Source organism: Chrysemys picta, chromosome 18 (assembly GCF_011386835.1).
Source record: "Chrysemys picta bellii isolate R12L10 chromosome 18, ASM1138683v2, whole genome shotgun sequence".
NCBI lineage: Eukaryota > Metazoa > Chordata > Testudines > Emydidae > Chrysemys > Chrysemys picta.
In genome coordinates, this window is record NC_088808.1 from 26,183,289 (window position 1) to 26,210,399 (window position 27,111).

General features: G+C 41.3%; 1 protein-coding gene across 19 annotated transcripts in view; it reads left to right on the forward strand.

The window, feature by feature from the left end:
- The window catches only part of RALGPS1 (Ral GEF with PH domain and SH3 binding motif 1), a 381,746-nt gene that overhangs the window by 313,294 nt on the left and 41,341 nt on the right, over window positions 1–27,111 (forward strand). For all 19 annotated transcript variants that reach the window (XR_010593744.1, XM_065572729.1, XM_042854450.2 and 16 more), the window contains one exon: window positions 1,256–1,323. Coding sequence is in view for 18 of the 19 variants with exons in the window: in XM_065572729.1 (XP_065428801.1) it covers window positions 1,256–1,323 (68 nt within the window). In the remaining variant the exon portion in view is untranslated. The remainder of the gene's footprint in view (window positions 1–1,255; window positions 1,324–27,111) is intronic.

Here is a 27,111-nt window from a genome sequence, read left to right on the forward strand (position 1 = left end):
TCTGTCTCTGGAGTGATGCTGTGGATCATTTGAGGCTGTCTTGTCTGATGTGACAGCACTTTGCTCTGGGTGGGTCGCTGGTGAGGCAGCTGCTCTTCATTATACCCCCACAATCTTGCCATATGCTGAAGAATTAAGATGAGTAATGTTGTTTGTATGAATTTAAATACCCCAAGTAAAATTCCAGTCCTGTTCAAATTCTCCTCTCAAAAACACTGGTGCAGAACAGATGATCTGTGGGTGCCAGGATGAGGGGTGTATGTGTTAAACAAGAGGTGGCAGGAGGTAGATGCAACAGAAGAAAGTGGACATGAGGAGGAGTGTTGAGATACTACAGCAATAAATACATTATAAATAAGGTTACGATTTAGTCACGGGTATTTATAGTATAAGTCATGGACAGGTCACGGGCAATAAACAAAAATTCATGGCCCCGTGACCTGTCCATGACTTATACTATAAATATCCCTGACTAAATTTTGGTTGGGGACGGGGGGCCCTATGGCGGGGAGGGGGGAAGGAGCGGCTGGCTGGGGGCCGTCCAAGCAGCTGGCTGCAGAGATGCTCCAGCAGCGGCAGGTGTGGCTGTCCCTGGGGTCACCTGAGCAGCAGGCCCCAGAGCCAGCTGCTTGGGTGACCCTGAGGTCAGCCACACTCGCTGTCACGGAAAGTCACGGAATCCGTGACTTCCGCGACCTCCTTGCAGGCAGGCAGAGTGATATGTTACAGTTAACATTACATTCTTGTAAATACATAAACCAACTATTAAACATTTACATTTATTCAGTATTATTTTCTTACAAACTCTTTCAAATCCCACAAAATAAGCCTTATTTTCATAAGTACACATAATTTACACATTTATAAAATAAATATTTCCTACCGCACAGTTCTCTGGGATCACGTAAGGACCCCTTCCCCCAACATGTAGAAAGAGAAGAATTCTTTCCCACTATGGTTCAGTCTTCTTTTCGTGTCTGCATTTTCAGATTCATATTTTTGCTTTGACAAAGTATAAAAGATAAATTCACACTGACTTTTTAAACATATCTTTTAGTTTCTTAGGTGGATGTAAAGGGCAGAGGTTTACTTTTAGGAATCCTGGACCTGTTTTGTCATGAAGCTAAATAAATAAATGTTCTTTCAGATCAAACCACACTTCCTACTTAAAATAAAATAATTAGTTTCTTCTGTTTACCTTTCTAACTTCAGTGAATGCTTTCACTACTGATGTGTCTAAAATCCTGTTTTCTAGATTATCCTTAAGAATTGAGCCAGGAAGCAGCTCTCCTCGACTGGTCTCCTCCAAGGAAGATCTTGCAGGTATAAAAAGTTGTTGTGAATATTTGAATCTCAACAACGTATCAATATTACATCTGTACTTACATACATAATTCTCTCTAGTTTATGCAACTGGAGTTTCTAGGCTTGTTATGCCCATATAGTGAATCCAATTCACATCAGCATTCTGCCTAGGGATTCATTGCATTTCAAATGGGAAAATTGCATTTTATTGTAATTAAATAGGTATGCTGAAAGAATTGTCAGAAAATCAATACCTCATTTGGAACTTCAGAGCATTGAGTGATGCAGATGATCCCAAAAATGTAATAGTTATAGAACTGTCAGTGATGAATTTTTCAGTAGTGAGCTCCTGACTTCAGTATATTTGTAATACCAAGTTTCAGAGTAGCAGCTGTGTTAGTCTGTATCCGCAAAAAGAACAGGAGTACTTGTGGCACCTTTGAGACTAACAAATTTATTAGAGCATAAGCTTTCGTGGGCTACTGCCCACTTCTTCGGATGCATATAGAGTGGAACATATATTGAGGAGATATATATACACACATACAGAGAGCATGAACAGGTGGGAGTTGTCTTACCAACTCTGAGAGGCCAATTAAGTAAGAGAAGAAAAAAAAATTTTTTGAAGTGATAATCAAGGGGTACTTACCCCTTGTAAGTATTCTCACACTTTTTATCAAACTGTCTGTACTGGGCTAGCTTGATTATCACTTCAAAAAAAAATTTTTTTCTCTTACTTAATTGGCCTCTCAGAGTTGGTAAGACAACTCCCACCTGTTCATGCTCTCTGTATGTGTGTATATATATCTCCTCAATATATGTTCCACTCTATATGCATCCGAAGAAGTGGGCAGTAGCCCACGAAAGCTTATGCTCTAATAAATTTGTTAGTCTCTAAGGTGCCACAAGTACTCCTGTTTTTTTTGTAATACCAAGAACAAGTGGTCACTTGGTAAAATAAATAACCAATCAGTTTAGAACAAATCACACAGCATATAGTTAGTCTGGAATTCACTGCCATGGGTGCTCAGAGTCAGATATTGTGGCAGCATCATAGAAATAGCTGGATGATTGTATAACTGTTAATAACAATTGCAGGTGGTGAGCTAAGATGCTCATCAGATATTATGCTCCAGTGGTCAAGAAGGGATTTTTACCTTCTTATCTGCAGTAGAATGGCAAATCCTATCATCTTTTAAAAAATACGTAAAATCAAAACCTTTAGAAGTTATTCTTCACTTGAAGAGATTGTAGATGAAACATGCATTCAGCATTGTTTGCCTAATGGGTTTATCGATCTCTAATTTCACCTGAAACTGGAAAATGAGCATTTCTGAGGTTAGTGGTTGGCAAGCTCCACATTTTTAATAGCCAGTATACAAGCCAAGTAGGTATTTTCCTCTGTACTTGTGAATAAGCACAGAGGTATTCCAGCACTATGTTTCCCTAGAGTTAATCCCTGGGGTTGGCCAACACAGGTTGGCAAGGGCGCAGTACTGCTAACCAAGTCTGTCTCCCCACCAGCCTTGTCACCACATCAGTTCCTGCCAGGGACCACCATGCCCGGTGGTATTACTCTGTGCTTCTTTGTCAGACTTGTTTCCATGGAGCAGTCCTCTAAGAGGTAGAGTATTTCTGACAGCTGAGCATTGATAAAGATTGCTAACTTATAAATAAGCATAATTTATCACTGAACACAAATGCTTCGTAAGGAATAGATAGAGTATTTGTACATGAAACAGAAATTGGATGGATTCAGTGTTTGTTACAAACGTGCTTTTTCATTTGTATCTATCTAGTGAATAGAAGTCAGGACTGTATCTCTTTCAATGTGCTTGATTCAGAGCAGTAAATAATAAATTAAGTTCTCTTCACATAGTTCTGTTTCTGTGTAAAGTAGCACATGAAACTAAGGAAGGGAGCTATATCACCTTGGGAAAGGGTAAAGTAGTGTTGTAATAACTACCCGACATTATCTATTATCTGTCTATACAATAGAATTCCTAAGAGATTTTGGCTGGAGTCTGTTCCCCCAATATACAGACATGCTTCCTCATTATCTAATAAGACTTGTTTGGAAGCAGAATGAACGTGGTAACCACACAATACAGGCTATTGCCTCTTTTTGTCCTAATGAAAGGATTTGATATCAGTGACTTCAGACAACTTGGATGTTTCATTATTTTATTTCTAAGTGCTCTATTACCAGTTTTAAGGTAAAGTAACAACCTACACAGCTACTAGATTCCAGGTGGATCTGTGGGATTCAGTGGGATGCCGGGTACAACACACTGCTTCCCTTGACTTGACTGAATAGACACTGAGGATATTATGACACATAAAGTCATAGAAACGGAGCCTTGTTTTACCAAAACTAGGCAACATATTTGATTAAAGGGCCACTGTTGAGATTGGTTGGCCCAAAATGCAACTTACCTTTTTATTGCTCATATGTTTCCAGAAACTATGTCATTCTGTATGATGAGGGTTTGTGATTTGAGAGTAGTGGTTTGGAAAACAAATTCTTCAAAACCTGCTTGCCTTTATTTGATTAACCATGCAATAAGAAGCTCATGTGTGCAGCCCAGCCCTCATGGACAATAAATAACTAGTGTGTAACTAAGTGACCAGGAACAGCCCTATAATAACATGTTGGTACATGCAAGTGTGGGAAGGGGGATATGTAACCAGTTTTCCTAAATGGTGAGGGAAAAATGCTTTTAAGAAACTGAAGTTTATCTTCATATCTTGGCAGTGTCCTTTTAAAATATATGAGATTCTTGGTAGATACAATGGTATTTAGTGTTCACTTGGGCTTCCTCTTGTTAATATCATGCTAGGATTCCAACTAGATTGTCGGCTCAGATATGTAATCTGGTCTTGTGTTTAAATATTTGGATTATCTTGACAAATGAGGTCATTTTTACTAAGGTAGCCCCACAAGAAGCTATGTTCAGCTGAAATATAAACATAGAATCATAGAACTGGAAGGGACCTTGAGAGGTCTTCTGGTCCAGTCCCTTGCACTCATGGCAGGACTAAGTATTAGCTAGACCAGTAGTTCTCAAAATTTTGTACTGGTGATCCCTTTCACATAGCAAGCCTCTGAGTGCGACCCCCCCTTTATAAATATATCAAAAAGTGTTTTTAATTTAACACCATTATAAATGCTGGATGCAAAGCGGGGTTTGGGGTGGAGGCTGACAGCTTGCGACCCCCCATGTAATAACCTTGCAACCCCCTAAGGGGTCCTGACCCCCAGTTTGAGAACCCCTGATCTAGACCATCCCTGACAGGTGTTTGTCTAACCTGCTCTTAAAAATCTCCAAAGACAGAGATTCCACAACATCCCTAGGCAATTTATTCCAATGCTTAGCTACCCTGACAGGAAGTTTTTCCTAATGTCCCACCTAAATCACCCTCGCTGCAATTTGAAGCATTCCTTCTTGTCCTATCCTCAAAGGTTAAGGAGAATTTTCTCCCTCCTCCTTGTAACAACTTTTTATGTATTTGAAAACTGTTACCATTCCCCCCCCCCTTCTTCTCCAGACTAAACAAACCCAGTTTTTTTCAATCTTCCTTCATAGGTCATGTTTTCTAGACCCTTAATATTGTTGTTGCTCTTCTCTGGACTTTCTCCAATTTGTCCATATCTTGCCTGAAATGTGGTGCCCTGAACTGGACACAATACTCCAATTGAGACCTAATCATCCCAGAGTAGGACAGAAGAATTACTTCTTGTGTCTTGCTTACAACACTTCTGCTAATACATCCCAGAATGATGTTTGCTTTTTTTTGTAACAGTGTTGCACAGTTGACTCATATTTAGCTTGTGATCCACTATGACCCCAGATCTAGTTGGGGATTAGGTCCTGCTTTGAGCAGGGGGTTGGACTAGATGACCTCCTGAGGTCCCTTCCAACCCTAATATTCTATGATTCTATGATTCTATCTCTTCTGCAGTACTCCTTCCTAGGCAGTCATTTCCTATTTTGTATGTGTGGAACCGATTGTTCCTTCCTAAATGTAGTACTTTCCATTTGTCCTTATTTCATCTTGCTTACTTCAGACCAATACTCCTGTTTGTCCACATCATTTTGAATTTTAATCCTACCCTCCAAAGGACTTGTAACCCTTCCCAGCTTGGTATCGTCAGCAAATTTTAAAAGTGTACTCTCAATGTCATTATCTACATTCATTGATGAAGATATTGAATAAAGCTTTCACATTTGGGTTCCTAAAGTTAGGCACCTAATAAGTTTCCTGATTTTTTCCGATGTGTATTGAGCACCCACAACTCTCACTGAGGTCAATAGATATTGCTCATACTTAGCAGCTCTGAAAATCAAACCAGCTTTGTACGTGTTTTTGGCATCCTAGTTTGAAGGTGTTGGCCCATACTCCATTTCCCCAGTACAGTACACATGCGAATTACACTAAACTGCAGATGACACTAAACTGGGAGGAGTGGTAGATACGCTGGAGGGTAAGGATAGGATACAGAGAGACCTAGAAAAATTAGAGGATTGTGTCAAAGGAAATCTGATGAGGTTCAACAAGGACAAGTGCAGAGTCCTGCACTTAAAAGAATCCCATGCACTGCTACGGAATAGGGACCAAATGGCTAGGCAGCAGTTCTGCAGAAAAGGACCTAGGGGTTACAGCGGACGAGAAGCTGGATATGAGTCAACAGTGTGCCCTTGTTGCCAAGAAAGCTAACGGCATTTTGGGCTGTATAAGTAGGGACATTGCCAGCAGATCGAGGGACGTGATCATTCCCCTCTATTCGACATTGGTGAGGCCTCATCTGGAGTACTGTGTCCAGTTTTGGGCCCCACACTACAAGAAGGATGTGGAAAAATTGGAGAGAGTCCAGCAGAGGGCAACAAAAATGATTAGGGGGCTGGAGCACATGACTTATGAAGAGGGGCTGAGGGAACTGGGATTGTTTAGTCTCCAGAAGAGAAGAATGAGGGGGGATTTGATAGCTGCTTTCAACTACCTGAAAGGGGGTTCCAAAAAAGATGAATCTAGACTGTTCTCGGTGGTACCAGATGACAGAACAAGGAGTAATGGTCTCAAGTTGCAGTAGGGGAGGTTTAGGGTGGATATTAGGAAAAACTTTTTCACTAAGAGGGTGGTGAAGCACTGGAATGGGTTACCTAGGGAGGTGGTGGAATCTCCTTCCTTGGAGGTTTTTAAGGTCAGGCGTGACAAAGCCTTGGCTGGGATGATTTAGTTGGGGATTGGTCCTGCTTTGAGCAGGGGGTTGGACTAGATGACTTCCTGAGGTCCATTTCAACCCTGATATTCTATGATTCTAATCACTGTGAAAAATCTGGTACATTCAGAAAGAATTTCTGCATTGGTACTGTGATCTCAGCCTCAGTTTAGGGGTGATAGTGGACTTAGGCATCAGATTGCAGTGTTGTATGAAGAAAAAAAAAGGCCCATGTACTTTTGAACTATATGTACAAAGACACCATATCACAGCCTAAGGAGCCCTTCTCTTCATTATAATGTTCTACTCTGGGGACCTCATTCCCAGAAAGATATTGACAAACTGGCAGAAATTCATAAGTACAATAAAAATAGTTGCAGAGCTGGAGAAATTATTTTACAGGGAGGCATTAATAGCTAAATCCATAAGGAAAGGAAGTGGTGAAAGTACCAGAAGTTGGAACATTTACAACTGAACTGGACAAAAAAATGTGTAAACATAAACTATAAAAGAATCCTGCACTATCCATGGAATGTGGATGGGATGATCTAATAAGTCACTTTTCTAGATCAGCATTTACCTCTTAGCCCTTGAAACTAGAGCTAAAATAATTCATAATGAATAATTCATCTTCGATAATTGTCTGCCCGAATCTTCTCCTGTGGGATGTGCATGCAACTTTGGTGTTCAGCCAAAAACTCTAGAAAACAAATAGATATTATGTGAGGTATGTGCAGCCTTTCTCATGGGTTTGAATATTTAGACCTGAGATTTTATATTGAGCAATGACCCCAACCCTCTCTCAATCCCTGTTCAAACTCCGTAGTTAGCAGTTAGTGAGCAGCAGAACCGACTGGTCTTTAGTCTGCACTTTGCTGCATCCTCTCAGTAATTAGTGGAAGTGTAGCTGTTAGTTTTTTGTGTATTTTTTAGGGTCGTCAAGCGTTAAAAAAATTAATCACGATTAATCGCACTGTTAAACAATAATAGAATACCATTTATTTAAATATATTTGGATGTTTTCTACATTTTCAAATATATTGATTTCAGTTACAACACATAATACAAAGTGTACAGTGCTCACTTTATATTTATTTTTTATTACAAATATTTGCACTGTAAAAAAAGAAATCGTATATTTCAATTCACCTACTATAAGTACTGTAGTGCAATATCTTTATCATGAAAGTTGAACTTATAAATGTAGAATTATGTACAAAAAAAACTGCATTCAAAAATAAAACAAGTCCACTCGGTCCTACTTCAGCCAATCGCTCAGACAAACAAGTTTGGTTACATTTGCAGGAGATAATGCTGCCCACTTCTTGTTTACAATGTCACGTGAAAGTGAGAACAGGTGTTCGCATGGCACTGTTGTAACCGGCGTCACAAGATATTTACGTGCCAGATGCACTAAAGATTCATATGTCCCTTCATGCTTCAACCACCATTCCAGAGGACATGCATCCATGCTGATGACGGGTTCTGCTTGATAACGATCCAAAGCAGAGAGGACCGATACATGTTCATTTTCATCATCTGAGTCAGATGTCACCAGCAGAAGGTTGATTTTCTTTTTTGGTGGTTCAGGTTCTGTAGTTTCCGCATCGAAATGTTGCTCTTTTAAGACTTCTGAAAGCATGCTCCACACCTCGTTCCTCTAAGATTTTGGAAGGCACTTCAGATTCTTAAACCTTGGGTCGAGTGCTGTAGCTATTTTTAGAAATCTCACATTGGTACCTTCTTTGCGTTTTGTGAAATCTGCAGTGACAATATTCCTAAATCAAACAACATGTGCTGGATCATCATCCAAGACTGGTATAACATGAAATATATGGCAGGATGCGGGTAAAACAGAACAGGAGACATACAATTCTCCCCTGAGAAGTTCAGTCACAAATTTAATTAATGCACTATTTTTTTAACGAACATCACCAGCATGGAAACATGTCCTCCGGAATGGTGGCTGAAGCATACAAATGTTTAGCATATCTGGCATTTAAATACCTTGCAATGCCAGCTACAAAAGTGCCATGCGAATGCCTGTTCTCACTTTCAGGTGACATTGTAAATAAGAAGCAGGCAGCAGTATCTCCTGTAAATATAAACAAACTTGTTTGTCTTAGCGATTGAGTGAACAAGAAGTAGAACTGAGTGGACTTGTAGACTCTAAAGTTTTACATTGTTTTGTTTCTGAATGCAGTTGTGTAACAAAAAAAAATTTGTTTACAAAAAAATTTGTAAGTTACACTTTCACTACAGTACTTGTATGAAGTGAATTGAAAAATACTATTTCTTTATCATTTTTGCAGTGCAAATATTTGTAATGAAAACTAATATAAAGTGAGTACTGTACACTTTGTATTCTGTGTTGTAATAGAAATCAATATATTTGAAAACGTAGAAATACATCCAAAATATTTAATAAATTTCAATTGGTATTCTATTGTTTAACAGTGCGATTAATCGTGATACATTTTTTTAATCGCAGTTAATTTTTTTTAGTTAATCGCGTGAGTTAACTGCGATTAATCAACAGCCCTAGTATTTTTTCATTATAGTTTTTTTATAGTGTTGCTTTTTCACCACTCTTGTTAGTTTTAAAGACCCCACTTGGGCATGGTAGCAGTCATATCAGTGGTTTGAGCATTGGCCTGTTAAACCTAGGGTTGTGAGTTCAATCCTTGAGGGGGCCACTTAGGGATCTGGGGCAAAAATCAGTATTTGGTCCTGCTAGTGAAGGCAGGGGGCTGGACTCGATGACCTTTTGAGGTCCCTTCCAGTTCTATGAGATAGGTATATCTCCATATATTATATTATCTTTGGACTGCTCTTGCTCCAATGTTAATGAAGCAGCCTGGGAAGACTGAGTACTCTCTTGGTGGTATCTATTCCAAAGTCTCATGCTGAAGCTTTCAGCGGCATGGAACCATGGATTCAAAGACTTTTGAGGAAAAAATCAAAGCTGGTCAAGCAGTCAGGTGCCTTTATCCAAAGGACTTTCTTTGCTGAGAGCAGCATTGCGGCTTGGGAGCTGGTGTGGATAATGTTTTCATATCAGATGTTCTCATTGTTACTCCAGTGCCATCATTCTGATTCCATCCACTCACTCTTTAAAACTAGAATTCAAGACTTAACTGACTGTATGCCTGAGAATCTGATTTACTAGTATACATAATGCTCCTCTGAATGAACAAAGAGTAAAATTAATATTTTCTCTGTGATACTCTGCTTCCTCTGTGATGTTTATGCATAAGCTCCCACTCATGCTGTTTTAGACCTCTGCATATATATCAGTGAGCCATACTCCCTGTAATTTTCAGCTCGACTGAAGAATTTGGATGTATTATGTTGATACCACTTCATGGAATCATAGAAGATTAGGATTGGAAGAGACCTCAGGAGTCCAACCCCCTGTTCAAAGTAGGACCAACCTCAACTAAATTGTCCCAGCCAGGGCTTTGTCAAGCCGGGTCTTGAAAACCTCTAAGGTCTAAAAGCTGGATAGAGAAGAGGAATGCTGCATTCACAAAGTTTTCTAATTAGGTTATTCACTTAGGAAAATGAGGAGAAATATAAATATTTCTCTGAACCAGACTAAAAATCAGAACATGCAAATTATATTTACTGAAATAGTATCCATCATCTTGAAAGCTGTACTGTTTTAAGGTGTTATATCTTGATTTTCCAGCTTTGTCTGTTCTTGCCCAACAGTTGATGAGAGGAAGCAGACCTGATCTGATAAGCAGTTTTACATTCAGAATTACATTTATTATGATCAAAACCTAGACCACTGAGTGATTATGGTGGGGTTTGTACACCCCATACTGAGCAACATGCGGTTAAGGAATTATTTTGGGCTCAGCCAGCCCCACCCTGCCACACCTGCAGAAAATGCTCCATCTGCTGGAGGAATTAAAAGGCAGGGAATTAGCTCATTTGGATGGCAGAGCTGGAGGTTAGCAGACCCACAGCTCCAGCAGTGCAGAGCAGAAAGAAGCCTAAGACTGACACAGCTGCCCAAAGGGGCTCTCCCAGAGGCAAGGGAGGACCCTCCCCAGAGACAGAATATCCTGTGGACTTTGGTAGCATAAGAATGGCCATACTGGGTCAGACCAGAGATCCATCTAGCCCAGTATCCTGTCTTCTGAGAGTGGCCAATGCCAGGTGCCCCAGAGGGAATGAACAGAACAGGTAATCAATCATAGAATATCAGGGTTGGAAGGGACCTCGGGGTCATCTAGTCCAACTCCCTGCTCAAAGCAGGACCAATCCCCAGACAGATTTTTGCCCCAGATCCTTAAGTGGCCCCCTCAAGGATTGAACTCACAACCCTCGGTTTAGCAGGCCAATGCACAAACCACTGAGCTCTCCCCCCCGATCCATCCTCTGTTGCACATTTCTAGCTTCTGGCAAACAGAGGCTAGGGACACCATCCCTGCCCATCCTGGCTAATAGCCATTGATGGACCTATCTTCCATGAAATTATCTAGTTCTTTTTGAACCCTTTTATAGTCTGGGCCTTCACAACATCCTCTGGCAAGGAGTTCCACAGGTTGACTGCGTTGTGTGAAAAAACCTTCCTTTTGTTTATTTTAAACCTGCTGCCTATTAATTTCATTTGGTGACCTCTAGTTCTTGTGTTGTTAGAAGGAGTAAATAACACTTCCTTATTTACTTTCTCCACACCAGTCATGATTTTATAGACATCTGTCATATCCCCCCTTAGTCATCTCTTTTCCAAGCTGAAAAGTCCAAGTCTTATTAATCTCTCTTCATATGGCAGCCATTCCATACCCCTAATAATTTTTGTTGCCCTTTTCTGAAACTTTTCCAATTCCAATATATCTTTTTTGAGGTGGGGCAACCACATCTGCACGCAGTATTCAAGACGTGGGTTTACCATGGATTTATATAAAGGCAATATGATATTTTCTGTCTTATTCTCTATCCCTTTATTAATGATTCCCAACATTCTGTTCACTTTTTTGACTGCCGCTGCACATTGAGTGGATGTTTTTAGAGAACTATCCACAATGACTCCAAGATCTCTTTCTTGAGTGGTAACAGCTAATTTAGAGTAGAACCTCACATGATTTTATATGTATAGTTGGGATTACGTTTTCCACTATGCATTACATTGCATTTATCAACATTGAATTTCATCTGCCATTTTGTTCCCCAGTCACCCCGTTTTGTGAGGTCCCTTTGTAGCTCTTCGCAGTCTGCTTGGGACTTAACTATCTTGAGTAGTTTTGTATCATCTGCAAATTTTGCCACCTCACTGTTTACCCCTTTTCCCAGAATATGAATATGAATAACCTCTCTTATTGTGGTTTGGATTTCCCCACCAGGGGAAAGCCTTGGACTAAGCTGATTCCGGGGGTTGGGGGGCACGCGAGGAAGAGGCCCAGGGAGGACAGCCTTGGTTGACAGACTACTGGTAGTCCAAAGGGTCCTGAGTCAGAGCCCAGTGGAATGGGAGTGCCCGGGCTCCCCTCCTCACAATCCCTTGCGGCCGTGACCACTAGGCCTCGCTGTCCAACCAGACCCCAAGTGAGGACCGTGACCAAAAGAGAGAGAGAGAGAGAGTGAGAGAAATTGACAGATGTATTCTAGATTAGACTTTGCATCCAGAAAGTGTTTTATATCATCCTTGTTTATAACTCAACGAAAGCCATTTAAATAAGCTGTTCATGATATACATGAAATACTGGTGCAGCCATGCAAAAAGGAGCAAAATGAACTTTTCTATTTAATTATTTTTACAAGTGTGCAAGGAGTGATGAATTGGTACACGGGTGTCCACCAAATGACAGAGCCCATCAGGTTTCAACTCTTTCTCTTCACTTCCTTTGTGCCATACAAATCTTGTGAGTTTAGCTAAGGTGATTTATGCATTCATTCAGCCAAAGGAGAACACTTCAGTGGTATAAGTGTAACCCACACACCTTCTGGGTGTGATGTTCTGTCCCATCTAGTGGCACTGAGACCACTTAGAGAGAGATTGAGTCTACTCTACAGCCTTAGCTAAAAGGCATATGGCTTTTATCTCATGCAGTAGAGGTTCATGCACTAAGCTCTAGAGGTCCAGGTTCAATCTCGCCCGCCGACAACCGGGGTCTGTTGGCATTACATAAGCAGTAAAGAGTATTTAATTTCCTGTTACAAGCCCCTAAAACACAAGCCAGAAATTCTGGTTACAAAACAGACCTCATTACTTGACTTGATGAGAGTTTATTTAGATTTTTCAGACCAAGTAAGCTTAAGAACTCAGGTTTAAGTGAGCTTAAGAATTCAGTCTCCACACTGGAGATGCTCAAGATGTGGGAAGAAAAGAATAAAATATATACAGATAGTGTTTTGGAGGGAAACATTTCTGCAGAAAACCCCACAATTCTGTAACTTACACAGTTGTTTGTTGGATGCAGTCTGAGGAAACAGTTCACACTAAAACAATGCACCTTTTAAAACTAGATAAAAGGGCCAAAGGAGATGTTAAATAATGTGTATTCTTCTTACTTGGCCTTGCAAAGACTGGCTTTGTGTTTGTGAGGATTTGTTTTTCTTAGTTAAAACACAAAACTGGGCCCTGATGTGCCATATGATTACATTTCATATATTTAACGTGGGTGTTTATGTTTTGGCTACTATATTGATATTGTTCACATTTAAATAGCCCTTTTAGAATGATGAGGAGCTTCACGTTTTATTTTATACAGGTTGTTAGATTCTGAATGCCTAGGAGTGAAAATTCACTTAAAAAAAAACAAACACACAACTTCAGGCTTGGAAACCTAGAGATCCTAAGTCATCCTAAGCCAAGCAAGTAGCATGGCAGTGTTCTAATGGGAGCTATTCTGCAATCTTTACTCTCATTGAGCTGTATTCACTCACAAGTAATTCCATGAGTAACTGCCAAGCATGTTAAGTAAGGTTTGCAGAACTTGTCCTATAATTTGCAAATTATAATACTGGATTTCGTTTACAGTATCACATATGGTGGAACTTTTATACTCCTGTGTCTGTTTTCAATCCGCATGCTTAACGCTGCTGCTCATCCACTGGTCTTCTGTTATCTGGTAAATGGACACTTCCAGAAACTCATTCTTCTCATTATGGCCCCTTTTACAGCATGTTTTTTTACTGTATTTAAGAACTATATAACTGTCTGCTGTAGGATTTTAGCAAAGTTTTAATCATAGTTAAAATTATTTCCAGGTAAACTAGCTTGTGCTAAATACTATAAACATTTTAAATAAACAATACTGTTTGGCCGGCCATGTCTAGAGGAACGATTTAAACAGTTTTAATATGATTTGGCTCTATTCATATGCGCTGGCCAACAAGAAAAGGGCCTTATTCCATGCAGAGAAGATCAAAAGCGCAACATGCCTGGATTCAGAAGGTATGTATGAGAAGAGGTTAAAGAAAGGAGGAGGGAACGAGGGGACAGAGATACACAAAATGGTTCTCTGTCTCTTCTTTTTCATCTTCACCTTGTCTTTTATCATTTCTCTGTGTTTCCACACCAAACTAAAGTAGGAGATTACCATGGAAGTCTCCTGTACTTTTTCTGCCCAGTCTTTTTAAATTTAACTCCTGGAGAATATAGCTAACCCTGTGGGATCAAAGGGTTGTGAGAAGATGAGATTTTCTTTTATATCTATGGATTTGGATTGCCCCTAGGTATCCTGCAGGGTTGCACTGTTTAGAACAAGACAATATGATGACTGGAAACCAGATCTTTGGAGCCATTCCTACTACGCCACTCCTCTGCTAGTAATTCTTTTGATGATTCACACTAGCCAGGAGTTTTGACAGACTCGCAACCAACTGTGTTTCTTGCTTAGCTGGAATGCTCTAATCTGCTGCCAGTTGGATACTGAATGCCACCAGGATTTTGTAATATCCATGTTCATTTTTCAATGACCCACATTTATGTAACTATAAATACATTATTAAAGTGAATCCAGTGTGATTTGCTGAAGAATAAATTAATTTCTGAAGTGGTTTAGCTGAATTAGTTGTGCAAATTCAGATTGGGAAAGATGAATTAAACATAAAGGGTATAGCATACTGTTTCCCTACTAAAAAAAGTTTTAAATATATCCTTTGAACTCAAGCTTATATATGTTATATATAGCATAACTGATCTAGGAATAAGACCCTTACTAAGAGCTTTCTAAATGCTAAGGGAATTATCCTCCTCCTATTTTCTATCAGTTAAAACACATCCTATGAGACAACTTTCTGGATCCTCCAAAGCTTTTCGATCCTATCACCTTCTGGAAGCTAGCCAATTCCCATGTCAGTAACACGTGGGTAGTGACTATTGTGGGACTATGGATGAGTTCTGTGCTAAGAAGGAATATGTGTTTCTGATTGCTGGGAGCCATTGCAAAGTCTGGATTCTTGGGTGGAGTAGTCCTGCCCTGTTGCAGGACACACTTAAAATCTCCATTGTCCCTTATCCTATATTTCTGACATTACCTGTTTTCTCCACTACTGGTTCTTAACCAAGTCATGAGGAGGTGAATTAGGTTGGGAACTCAGGCCAGAGATGGTGGAGGAACTGACATGGAGCTGGCAGAAGGGATTGGGATTCCATTAGCCCACTGGTGATGGTGTTCCAGAGCTCAGCAGGGGTAGGTGGTAAGAGGATAAAGAATGCAAAGAGCTTTCTGTTTAGGAGGTTGATAGGGGAGGGAGCAGTGCAGCAGTTGCCACAATGAAAGTATAAATGCAGTTGCTACTTACACATGCAGACTCCACATTCATCAGCAAATTCTAATCTTATTGCATTGGGAATTGCCTTCAGAAATGCAGGTCCTTACCACTTTTGCTAAATGAGAATCTGCATAAGCTGTTAAAAACAAGTTTGTTCTCTTTTCTGGACTCTGTCTATTAGAGGGTGAGATAATCAGAACCCTAACAATCTCTCCAGTAGAGGCAATGGTGCACAGACGCACAAGTTAATGAATTTCATGGAGAAAATTTTGAGAAAAATGATCTCTCACACACATCAGTCAATCACTCTTCTAAAGCATTTCTCAGGTTTTTTTTAATGTTAACCTTCCCCTCCTCCCCCATACCCAATCACCATTCAAGATTCTCTGCTAATGATGACCTGTGTGATATCAGTTTTATAAGATGTGGTATGGTTTTTAATTATTCTCTACACATGATCTTTTGTAGATGGATTAGAACTCTGTATTTCAAGCTAAAAAAAGATATAGCTAAGTTTCCCCTTGAATGATATTTAGTACATTTTATGTTTTTAATCTAGTCATGAATTTTGACCATACAGAACTCAAAACAGTACAGTCTGTGACTATATTTTCCCAGTCTTTCATTTTGGGGTATTTTGGCCCGAATACCCACAGTTATCAATGTCAAGTAATACAGGGTTAGAGTCTCCTCTCAGTTTGACTATTATAAATCAGGAGTAAGATCATTGCAGTCAGTGGAGTTTAAATAGTGAAAACTGGTGTGAAAGTAGAATCAGATGCATGGTGACTTAAGGTCCAGCTCTACAAAGGGCTGAGGACATTGTAATGCCATTTAAATTAATGTGATTTCCGGATCATTAGTCTCTCCCATGAGATACTAGACACATCGAAGGTTGAGCTTCAGTATTAAAGATAATAAAACTTAAGATGACAGCTTTCTAACTAAACTCTGAGTGTGACATACTGTGTTTCTCTCTGATGAGCTGCCTCATGTTACCAAACATAATATCATGGTAATGATTAGTCACTTCAAAATCCAGTAGGGGATGGGTTTCTGTTCTTCAGGTCCTTGACTTTAGTTGCCTGGCTTGAAGATGGAAATGGGGTTTCCTTTCCAGTGCTTCTACTCCTTCAGCACACGCCCTTCTCCTCCTTCCCCTCTCCCTCCCACAGAGTATACTAAAGATCATTGCATGGAGACATCGTTTTTCTTAGTGAAGTATCATCTGTCTGTGTAAGGCTCAGTGAAACAGTTTCATTTGTCAGTATTTCTTTTTGGAAAATATTGGAGAAAACCAGCTGTCCATTTTCCACCTGGATTGCCAACCAGTTTTCCAGTAAATCAAAACAGGAGGCAGACATTTGAAGTGATTGTCTCACAACAGGGTATTTTTTGTATTAGTGGTAATCTCATTACATTGCCACATTTATGTTTAATTGTGGATAGTGCTTTTATAGGAAAATTGCATCCCCTCATATAGAGAAGTTTGTTATACATAGTTTTAAGAACATGGGACTTTACCAGAAATTTAATCCTGTGTTTTTCAGGGACTCTTCTGATTCACACAACTTGATTGAGACTGTTTTAAGTCCCTTAGATCTACTATAAAAACAGGACATTAATGACACACAGAAAATGTTAATTGTTCAGATTTCCCAATTGAATGCCTTAGCTGAAAAATGGCATCTGTGTTCCTGCAGTGTTGGCTAAGAGATGTCCAACGTTAACAGTTCATCCAGCAGACAGATTGTTTTGGAAGATATAGCTCAGTATTTTTTTCCCCCAGAGCAAAACAGAATATTTGACATAATATGTAGCAGATATGTTTAGAGTTCCCAGTGTCTGACCATCTTCTTTCCAAAGACTCTTGCATCAGATGAGGAGCGCAGACTACGCCCCCTGGACATCAGGAGGGTGCTGGCATTCTATATAGAGAGAATAAGGCCGTTCCATAAGTCAACGCAGTTGTTTATTGCGGTGGCAGGCAGACTGAAAGGTCACCCAGTGTCTGCTCAGAGGATTTCGTCTTGTATCACAGCCTGCATCTGTTACTGCTATGAGTTGGCCAAAGTGCCTCCTCCGGCAATCGTGACGACTAGGGCACAAGCAGCAGCAGCAGCCTTTCTGGCACAGGTACCAATCCAAGAGAACTGTAGAGCCGCTACCTGGTCGTCTGTCCACACGTTCGCATCTCATTATGCGCTTACCCAGAAAGCTCAAGACGATGCTGGCTTTGGCAGAGCAGTGCTGCAACCTGCAAGACCGTGAACTCTGAACCCACCTCGATTGATACTGCTTGTGAGTCACCTAAAATGGAATTGACATGAGCAAGCACTTGAAGAAGAAAAAACAATTACCCACCTTTTTCGTAACTATTGTCCTTCAAAATGTGTTGCTCGTGTCCATTCCATTACTCACCCTCCTGCCCCTCTGTCGGAGTTGTTGGCAAGAAGGAACAGAGAGGGCGGAGGGCCGGCGGCGCCTGATATACCAACGCATGAGCACGGCACTCAAGGGGGAGCCACAGCTGGCCCTATGGATACTGCTAAGGCAAAAATCTCTGACGACCCCACATGTGGGCAGGCACACACCTACAACAGAATGGACATGAGCAACACATCTCGAAGAACAATAGTTACAAAAAAGGTGGGTAACCGTTTTATTTGCACAGCTGTAACTGGGGATAGAATTCAGCCCAGTATGGTCAGCCCTGGAAATGGCTGAAGAATTTAAATAGCTTGTTATTTTAATGCATTAGTTTTTTAGCCCTAGAGCAAGTGACACTTAGGAGTTTAAAAAAAAAAAAAACATACAAAAAGCCATACAACTGGAAAGGCAGAGACACCAGGATTTTGCATATTTGTAACCTTTTGGCAGTAGATATACTACACTGGTGATGTAATCTGAATGGCACTTCCAGTATTTTAGATTCAAAGGAAAGCATAATTTTCCATGTAAACACTTAGTCTGACATTTAGTTTTGCTATTTGTTTTAATGGTTGCCTCAGTAACAAATAAATAGTTTGTGCTGAGTGCTTTAACAGCCAGTCATTTTGTAGAAATGAGAGCTGTTTAATCCTCCTGCAACCCCTCGATTGCTGCCTCATGGTTTAGGTGGCCACTTTCCTGGTGCTGTTGTTAAAGTAGTATTGGCTGAGCTTTTAGGATAAACTCTCACCTTTTTTTTCTCCCAGAAGTTTACAGCCCAGGAAGAAAATGTTATACTTGTATGAAACATGGTCTCATAAGCCTGCCGTGGAGCACTCTGTTCCATGCAAATCTTCAGAACCCATTTTTGAAAGTGATTGATATCAATCAAGAAATGTGTGGAATTTAAGACATTGTTATCAATCAGTAAGTTTGCTACCAAGAATTGTCTTAAAAAAAAAATCTGTGCAGAACCAAAGCTTCCTAAAATAGAATTGAGAACAAGATTTTGTAACCGCAAATAGATCTGATACAGCCACCAAGGAAAGAACAACCACTCTTCGTTTTTTTCACCATTTTATTATGTCGGCAGGGCCGGCTCCAGGCACCAGCGCAGCAAGCAGGTGCTTGGGTCAGCCAAAGGGAAAGTGGCGGCACGTCTGGCTCTTCGGCAGCAATTAGGCGGCGGGTCCCTCGGTCCCTCTCAGAGGGAAAGACTTGCTGCCGAAGAGGAAAGCGGCGCGATGGAGCTGCCGCCGAAGTGCCGCCGACCGCAATTGTGGCTTTTTTTTTTCCCCTGCCGCTTGGGGCGGCAAAAACCCTGGAGCTAGCCCTGTATGTGGGATTATAAACAATTTTTTAAACCATAAAAACTATTTTCTTCAATGTCCTAATTGCTTTCCAACTTTTATTTTAATTCATAAATCCTAATCTCCTGGATACTTTATGAAAGTATACTATACCCAGAGGGCAAGAGATTTGACCACCATCTTTTGCCTCAGTTGAATCATAGTGTCCACCTGAAAGAATTTTTGTTTTTAAGACAGTTTTACGCAAGCATGGATAATATATTTCCTTTTAACTTAACAGCTTTCTGCCAGCTGTGCTCTCATAGCTGTTGGGGGAAGCATCAGTAAGGTAAATGTACTTAGCCCACTAGAAGACAGGTACAGAAAATTATTGCGTAATTGTCAAAATCCATTAAAGTAAAATCTGAAGCTACAGCCATTACCTTTATGATGACATATTGTGAGGGAAGCTCACCTAATATACTACTCTGAGGCATTGATGCCTGACAGACTCCTTTAGGGTCCTTTTTATATTTTATTTGACATTTATTATGTTAACTTTGACAAATCCCCATATGTTATCACATCACAAAATTGGCACCAGGTGGTCCCTTCTTGGCAGTTTCAGAAGGGAGGCTAGAGCTGAATGGTCCATGGAGACTAAACTCCCCTGTCACACTGCACTGCAGTCAGGAAGTGTGATTGTAGCTCATGTAGGCCGAGCTAGCTTTGATCGAGCTTTAGTGACAGTAGCATTCTAGCTCCAGCATGCGTGGGGGCCCATGCTAGATGCTTCATTATGTACCTAAGTTCCTGGGTAGGGTCGCCACCATCCCTGCTGCCATGGCTATAGCTGAGCTAACTGTTGTTATTCAAGATAGCTTTGATCTAGCTAGATGAAAGCTTGGGTATGCCTACCCGACCTACAGTCACACCATCTGATTGTAGTACAGAGGCCCTCTGTGTAAGAGGTGGGAACACAATGTGAAAGAAGCTCCCTTCCTGTACTGAACTTGTTCTGAGGATCAATAAAGAATTTCAGTCACCAGAGCTGACATTGCAGCACCATACACCATGAAATTTATTTAATGGAAGGGGAAAGTACATTTCTCAGATGTATTTTGTGCCATTTTTAATAATTAATTTACATTTTCTGATTGATGGGCAGTTTTTCATTTTAGTTGAATACGTTAAAAAAGTTTGGCCTGCTTTTCAGTTGTCATGCTGGCACTGTATGGGAACTCAGTCTCCAGGTCTTAGAATTACCCTTTAAATTTGTGGGTTTAGCTGGCATGAATATAAATACAAAGCATGCATCAAAAGAGGATCAGATTGTGGAAGTTATTGTGCATCCATTCAAAAAAATTTGGGAGAGTTTTTAAAAAGTTTTCTTGGTGCAAATTATTCATATTCCAAATTGATGTGATATGTGAAAGAGATAGTAAGGATTATGGAGAAAGTCCTTTCAGAGATTGCCTAACAAATTAATGGGTGTATGGGGAGGGAAGTATATTCTGGAGTCATTTGAACATAAAATAGATTATTTTTCTTCAAGTAGTGTCCCTATGGGTGCTCCTCTGTGGCTGTGCTTGCCTCCCTGTGCTGCCGATCGGAGAACTTTGGTAGCAATATCCATTAGGCCCACACATGCTCTGCCTCTCTTCTAACCCCACCTCAGTTCCTTCTCAACCGTGCCTGGCTAGAGATGGAGCCATCAGCAGTTCATTTGCAATCATTAACTTCTTTAGTATTTTAGTAGTTAATTAGTCTCCTTAGTCTTAGTGTAGTCTTTTCTTTATTTTTCTCTGCCCTAACTGAAGGGGGGGGTGGACTATTTTTCCCCCTTTTTTTCCTCGGGGACCCGTTCCACCCAACAGGGTATACCTGATCACCAGGCTTCAAGAAGTGCCTTTCCTGCAAAGAGGCCATTCCTGTGGCAGACAAGCACTCTCACTACATACACTGCCTCAGGAAGGCCACATTTCACAGAAGTGTGGTCTCGGCCAGAAACAGACTCAAGCCTCGAAAGGACAGGGAATTGTGACAGAAGATCATCTTCATAGAGTCAGCCCTCCAACCTTCCCTGGACCCGCACCGAGAATTACTTAGCAGACATGAGTCTCCCCACAGCCGTCAACATCCAAGGACTGTGGGTCGAAGAAATCAGCTGTGGACCCCTCTCGTAAGTCATTGAAAAAGAGAGCAGGAAATCCCCAGAGTGAGCCCCAAGCTAGCTGCAAAAGGTCTCTGGCATTCTCAGTATCATTGGTACCGTTGGCACCAAGACAATCCCTGTAAGCTGCACGCTTGCGTGGCCGCCCAGGAGAGATTCAAATGCCATTCAGCTGATTAGTAGAGCTCTGCACAGCCGGCATGTGTTCAGGTGCCCCTCCCCGCACGTTGCTCCATCCTGCAGCTAGTCCTGGAGCGCGGGGGTCGGGGAGGAAGGAGGGTGCTGATGTCAAGGTGTCCCCCTGCCCCTGTACCCCATCTCCGCAGAGTAGGGGACAGGGGACACAGCTGGACTCGGAGCTTCTGCGGCGAACAGTGAGTGACTGAGTGCCTTTCTTAGGGTACGTCTATACTTACCTCCCGGTCCGGCGGTAAGCAATCGATCTTCTGGGATCGATTTATCGCGTCTCGCCGTCGACGCCGGTACTCCTGCTCCACGAGAGGAGTATGCAGAGTCGACGGGGGAGCCTGCCTGCCACGTCTGGACCCGCGGTAAGTTCGAACTAAGGTACTTCGACTTCAGCTACGTTATTCACGTAGCTGAAGTTGCGTATCTTAGTTCGACGTGGGGGGCTAGTGTGGACCAGGTCTTAAAGAGACAGTGCACTGTTTCTGAGATTTCCCCAGCAGCCAGCTCACACAGTCCCTCTCTCACACTCTCACTCTCTCTCTCTTTCTCACTCTGTCTCTTTCACATTCACCTCCCAACACATACTTGTATTATTGTTGTTACTTATTGGTACTTCCTGCAGTGCACATATATTCTTTGTAATTTTATTCTTTCAAAGTGTTTTATTTTAGCGTTTTGACTGGTCTATGCATTTCATAGTTTTTATTTCTGTTACACTTAAATTTAACTCTTTGAGTAGTGAGTTCTAAAATGCCTAACCTGTCCTGGCTGGAGTAATTATCCCTATGGTAAATTTTTAAAAATACATATTATATCTAGGTTTTTTGTATTACTAGTGGCGCACATCCGCACATACCTCGGTGCACATAACAAAATTTATTCTGCAAATGAATGAAAAAAATTAGAGGGAACATTGCTTGGCACAGAGTCTCCTACTGTGGGAGTCTTCTCCGGTATCCTGCCATGCAACCCCACTTTCGAGTGAAGAGTCAGACAGCAAACCAGAGGAGACCATTTCCTACTACTCCTCCCATGCTCCCTATGGTGCCCACTATCAAGAGGCTCCTCGAGTATACCCTCAGGCAGCTCCCACCACCATGGACTGCATATCGCTTTCAGACTTCTCAAGCTCCCAGCCTCGCTCATGAGCCCCCGAGAGGTTCCCGCTCTGCTACAGTGTCTAGAACCTTGGAACCCCCAGAGGAGATTGCTGAGGAGCAGGAGGATGGAATCGAGGAAGAGGTGACTCTGAGGACCAACATCTCCTCCTCCTCCCCAGATGAGGCTGTCATGCCCCCACCACCATCCCTAGCCAATGATTTTCGGCTTTTCGAAGACTTGGCATAAAGGGTTGCAGATACACTACAGATACCCTTGGAGGAAGTCAAGGACATCCATCACAAACTCCTGGACATATTACTCTCTTCTTCAACCTCTAAAATAGCCCTCCCCATCAACAAAGCTCTCCTGGACCCTGCAAAACCATATGGCAGACTCCAGCATCAGTGATGCCTACTTGTAAGCAGGCTGATAAAAAATATTACGTTCTGGGTCGGGAGATGGAATTTTTTTTTTCTCACCCTCCCCCCAACTCCATAGTTGTGGACACGATAAACTCCCAGAGTTGTCAGCACCAAATGCGATCCACCCTCTATGATAGGGATTGGAAGTGCTATGACCTCTTTGGAAGGAAAGCCTATTCCTCAGCCATGCTTCAGTTTCAAATAGCCAATTATCAAGTCTTAACGGCAAAGTATGACGTCAGCTACTCAAAACTTGGCAACTTTATTGATCAGCTTCCAGAGTCACAGCACAACCACTTCAAAGTTATCATACAGGAAGAACAACTGGTAGCCAAAATAGCGCTACAGTCTGCCCTTGATGCAGTCAAGATTGCAGCCTGGTCCATCTTCACAGTGATGGTTATGCGACATGCATCATGGTTACACCTTTTGGGCTTCCCAGCACCTCTCAACATCCAACCCAATGCTTTTACAGACCTCAGAGGAAGAAATCTAAGTTCCCCAAGCATAAACCATCAGGCACACAGCCTTCCACTTCACACTCATCCACCTCCAAACACCAATTTTGATGTGTTGGTCGAGGTGCCAACAGATTACACCCGTCAACCACTACAGCTGACCAATCTATCTTGCCCATTTGGCTACCATTTTGCCACGTTCTGCAGTACCTGGGAATGCAAAACATCAGACCGATGGTTCTTGGAAATTATTCACAATAGGTATTCCACCCATTTTACCTCCCTTCCCCCTCTGCAACACCCATCCCTGTCCCTCTTCAGGGACCCTTCTCACAAGAGTTTACTATGACAAGAAATAAATAGCCTCCTCCAGCTAGGAGCCACAGAGTCAGTATTGCAATATCTATGGGGCAAAGGCTTTTACTCTCGCTATTTCCTAATACCTAAGAGGAAAAGAGGTTGGAGACCCATACTAGACCTCAGAGCATGCAACAAGTTTGTGAAAGCTCAAAAATTCAAGATGATCACTCTAGCAACAATCATTCCAGCATTGGAACAGGAAGACTGATTTTTGGCCCTTGACCTTCAGGACGCCTATTTTCATATCTTAATCCTACCTTCCCACAGACTGTTCCTCAGATTTACTCTAGGATAAGACCACTACTAGTACAGAGTACTCCCTTCTGGGCCTTCATCGGCCCCAAGAGCATATTCCAAGATTCTCTCATTGGTGGCTGCTCACCTATGTTCCCAAGGGATCATGATCTACCCCTACCTGGACAATTGCCTCCTCAGAGCCCGCTCCTTCACAGAGGCTTGATGGGTTACCAAAATCACAGTAGACTTTTTTACAGAACTTGACTTACAGATCAATACCCAGAAATCAATCCTCACTACAGTGCAGCACCTGGAATTCATAGGGGCTGACCTTGACTTGCTACAGGCCAAAGCACTCCTTCCTCAACACAGGTTCCTCTCTTTGGCCACATTCAGAGAGACTGTATAAATCACCCCCCAGATATCAGTCAAACATTGATGTATCTATCCTCCATGAACTTATCTAATTCTTTTTTGAACCCAGTTATACTTTTGACCTTCACAACATCCCCTGACAATGAGTTCGACAGGCTGACTGCGTTGTGTGAAGAAGTATGTCCTTATGTTTGCTTTAAACCTGATGCCTGTTCATTTCATTGGGTGACCCCCTTAGTTTGTGTGTTATGTCAAGGGATAAATAACACTTCCTTATTCACTTTCTCCACATCATTCATGATTTTATAGACCGCTAGCATATCCCCCCTCAATCGTCTCTTTTATAAGCTGAACACTCTCGGTCTTTTTAATCTCTCCTTATATGGAAACTGTTCCATACCCTTAATCATTTTTGTTGCCCTTCTCTGTACTTTTTCCAATTCTAATGTATCTTCTTTGAGATGGAATGATCAAAACTGCACACAGTATTCAAGGTGTGGGCATATCGTGGATTTATATAGTGTCATTATGATATTTCCTGTCTTATTACACCTCTACCCCAATATAACGCGACCCGATATAACACGAATTCGGATACAACGCGGTAAAGCAGCGTTCCGGGGAGGCGGGGCTGCACACTCCAGCGGATCAAACCAAGTTCGATATAACGCAGTTTCACCTATAACGCAGTAAGATTTTTTGGCTCCCAAGGACAGCGTTATATCGAGGTAGAGGTGTATCTCTCCCTTTCTTACTGGTTCCTAACATTCTGTTGGCTTTTTTGACTGCTGCTGCACATTGACCAGATGTTTCCAGCGAACTAGCCATAATGACTCCAAGGTCTCTCTCTTTAGTGCTAACAACTAATTTAGGCCCAATCATTTTTTATGTATAGTTATGATTATGTTTTCCAATGTATATTACTTTGCATTTATCAACACTGAATTCCATCTGCCATTTTGTTGCCCAGTCTCCCAGTTTAGTGAGATCCCTTTGTAACTCTTCACAGTCCGCTTTGGACTTAAATACCTTGAGTAATTTTGTATCATCTGCAGACTTCGTCACCTCACTGTTTACCTCTTTTTCCAGATCAATGTTGAATATGTTGAACAGCACTGGTCCTCATACAGATCCCTGGAGGGTCCCCTCTATTTACGTCTCTCCACCATAAAAACTGAGCATTTATTCCTACCTTTTGTTTCCGATCTTTTAACCAGTTACTGATCCTCTGGCCTTCCCTCTTGTCCCATGGCTTCCTACTTTGCTTAAGAGTCTTTGGTGAGGGATCTGTCAAAGGCTTTGTGAAAGTCCAAGTACTATATCCAATGGATAACCCTTGGCCATGTGTTTGTTGACCCTCTCAAAAAATTCTAGTAGATTGGTGAGGCATGATTTCCCTTTATAAAAGCCACCTTGACTCTTCCTCAACATATTGTGTTCATCTATGTGTCTGAATCATTGTGTTCTTTACTATAGTTTCAATCAGTTTGCCTGGTACTGAAGTTAGGCTTACTGGTTTGTAAGGCTAAATTAAGAATTGCCTCTCCCCATGTGGGTTCCAGGATTAACTGCTCCAAGAAACAGTCATTAATGGTGTCTAGAAATTTGATCTCTGCATCCCATCCTGAGGTGATATGTTCCCAGTCAATATGTGGATAGTTGAAATCCCCCATTGTTATTGGGTTTTCTTAGCCTCTCTAATCTCCCTGAGCATTTCACAATCACTATCGCCCTCCTGGTCAGGTGGTTTGTAGTATATTCCTACTGCTATACTCTTATTTTGGGAAGTGGACAGACCTGACGGAAGAGTGAGACATTCCTGCCCACTACTAGTCTTGGGGTCACACTTGGGTAGGTCAGAGTAACCCCTAAACCTCCATGCCAGGGTCACAACAAAGTTTTCATGGGCTGACGATGCAGAAGAACACATTAGTGTCAATGGAGAGGATGGAAATGAAGCATATGCCTTGTGATGGCATATAAGGGTAACCTTCATTATATACCAGTCACTGGACAATCACTTCACCCAGGGGCAGATTACTCATTTCAGATTCTTTTTTAAATGAGGAAATGTTAGAGATTGAGACATCAAAACTCGATGTGTTAGAACAAACTCAAGACTTGAATTAGCACTAAGTCCTGTCACCTTCCTCTGGAGTACCTAGGACTAGCCACTGTCTGAGAAAGAGTACCAGGTTAGGTGGACTAGTGGTCTGATCCTCTATGGCAATTACTAAACCTAAAAAGGGGAAAAAATAGTGAAGTTTCCAAATGATTTACCACTTTTGGTTTGAAGCTGCTATGCTTTTTATCCTATACAGTATTCCTCCAGAACAATTCCATTATCAGAACAAAAGGAATCTTATGGCAAAAGCAAATAGCACCTTCTTTATTCCCTGAACACACATGACATAAGATTAAAAAATTATGCTACAATTAATCAAATTCAGACTGAGGTTGCTGTCTGCAGCAGCCTGATTAGCTTTTCGTGTCATAGACTGTTCACATGCTAGCTATAGGATAAACGAGACAAGATGAGGCTGACCAAAAATGACATTTTATTTTACAAATTTGTACTTAGTTTGGTCTGTAGAAGGCAGCAGGCGTAACTTACTGACGTTTTGTATATTGTATATATTAGCAGGATTTGGTAGTGTTTTAGTATTTCCTGAAATACAAGGGAAACTAATCTTTTGCAGTAGCTACAGCTCAAGATTTAACCCTTCTTGTGCCATCTTTGATATTTTCCCCAGTCAGATAGATTTCTTCTTTGAAGTTCTTACTTGTAGTCTGCTTTGTAGGTAGTTACGTTATTTGAAAG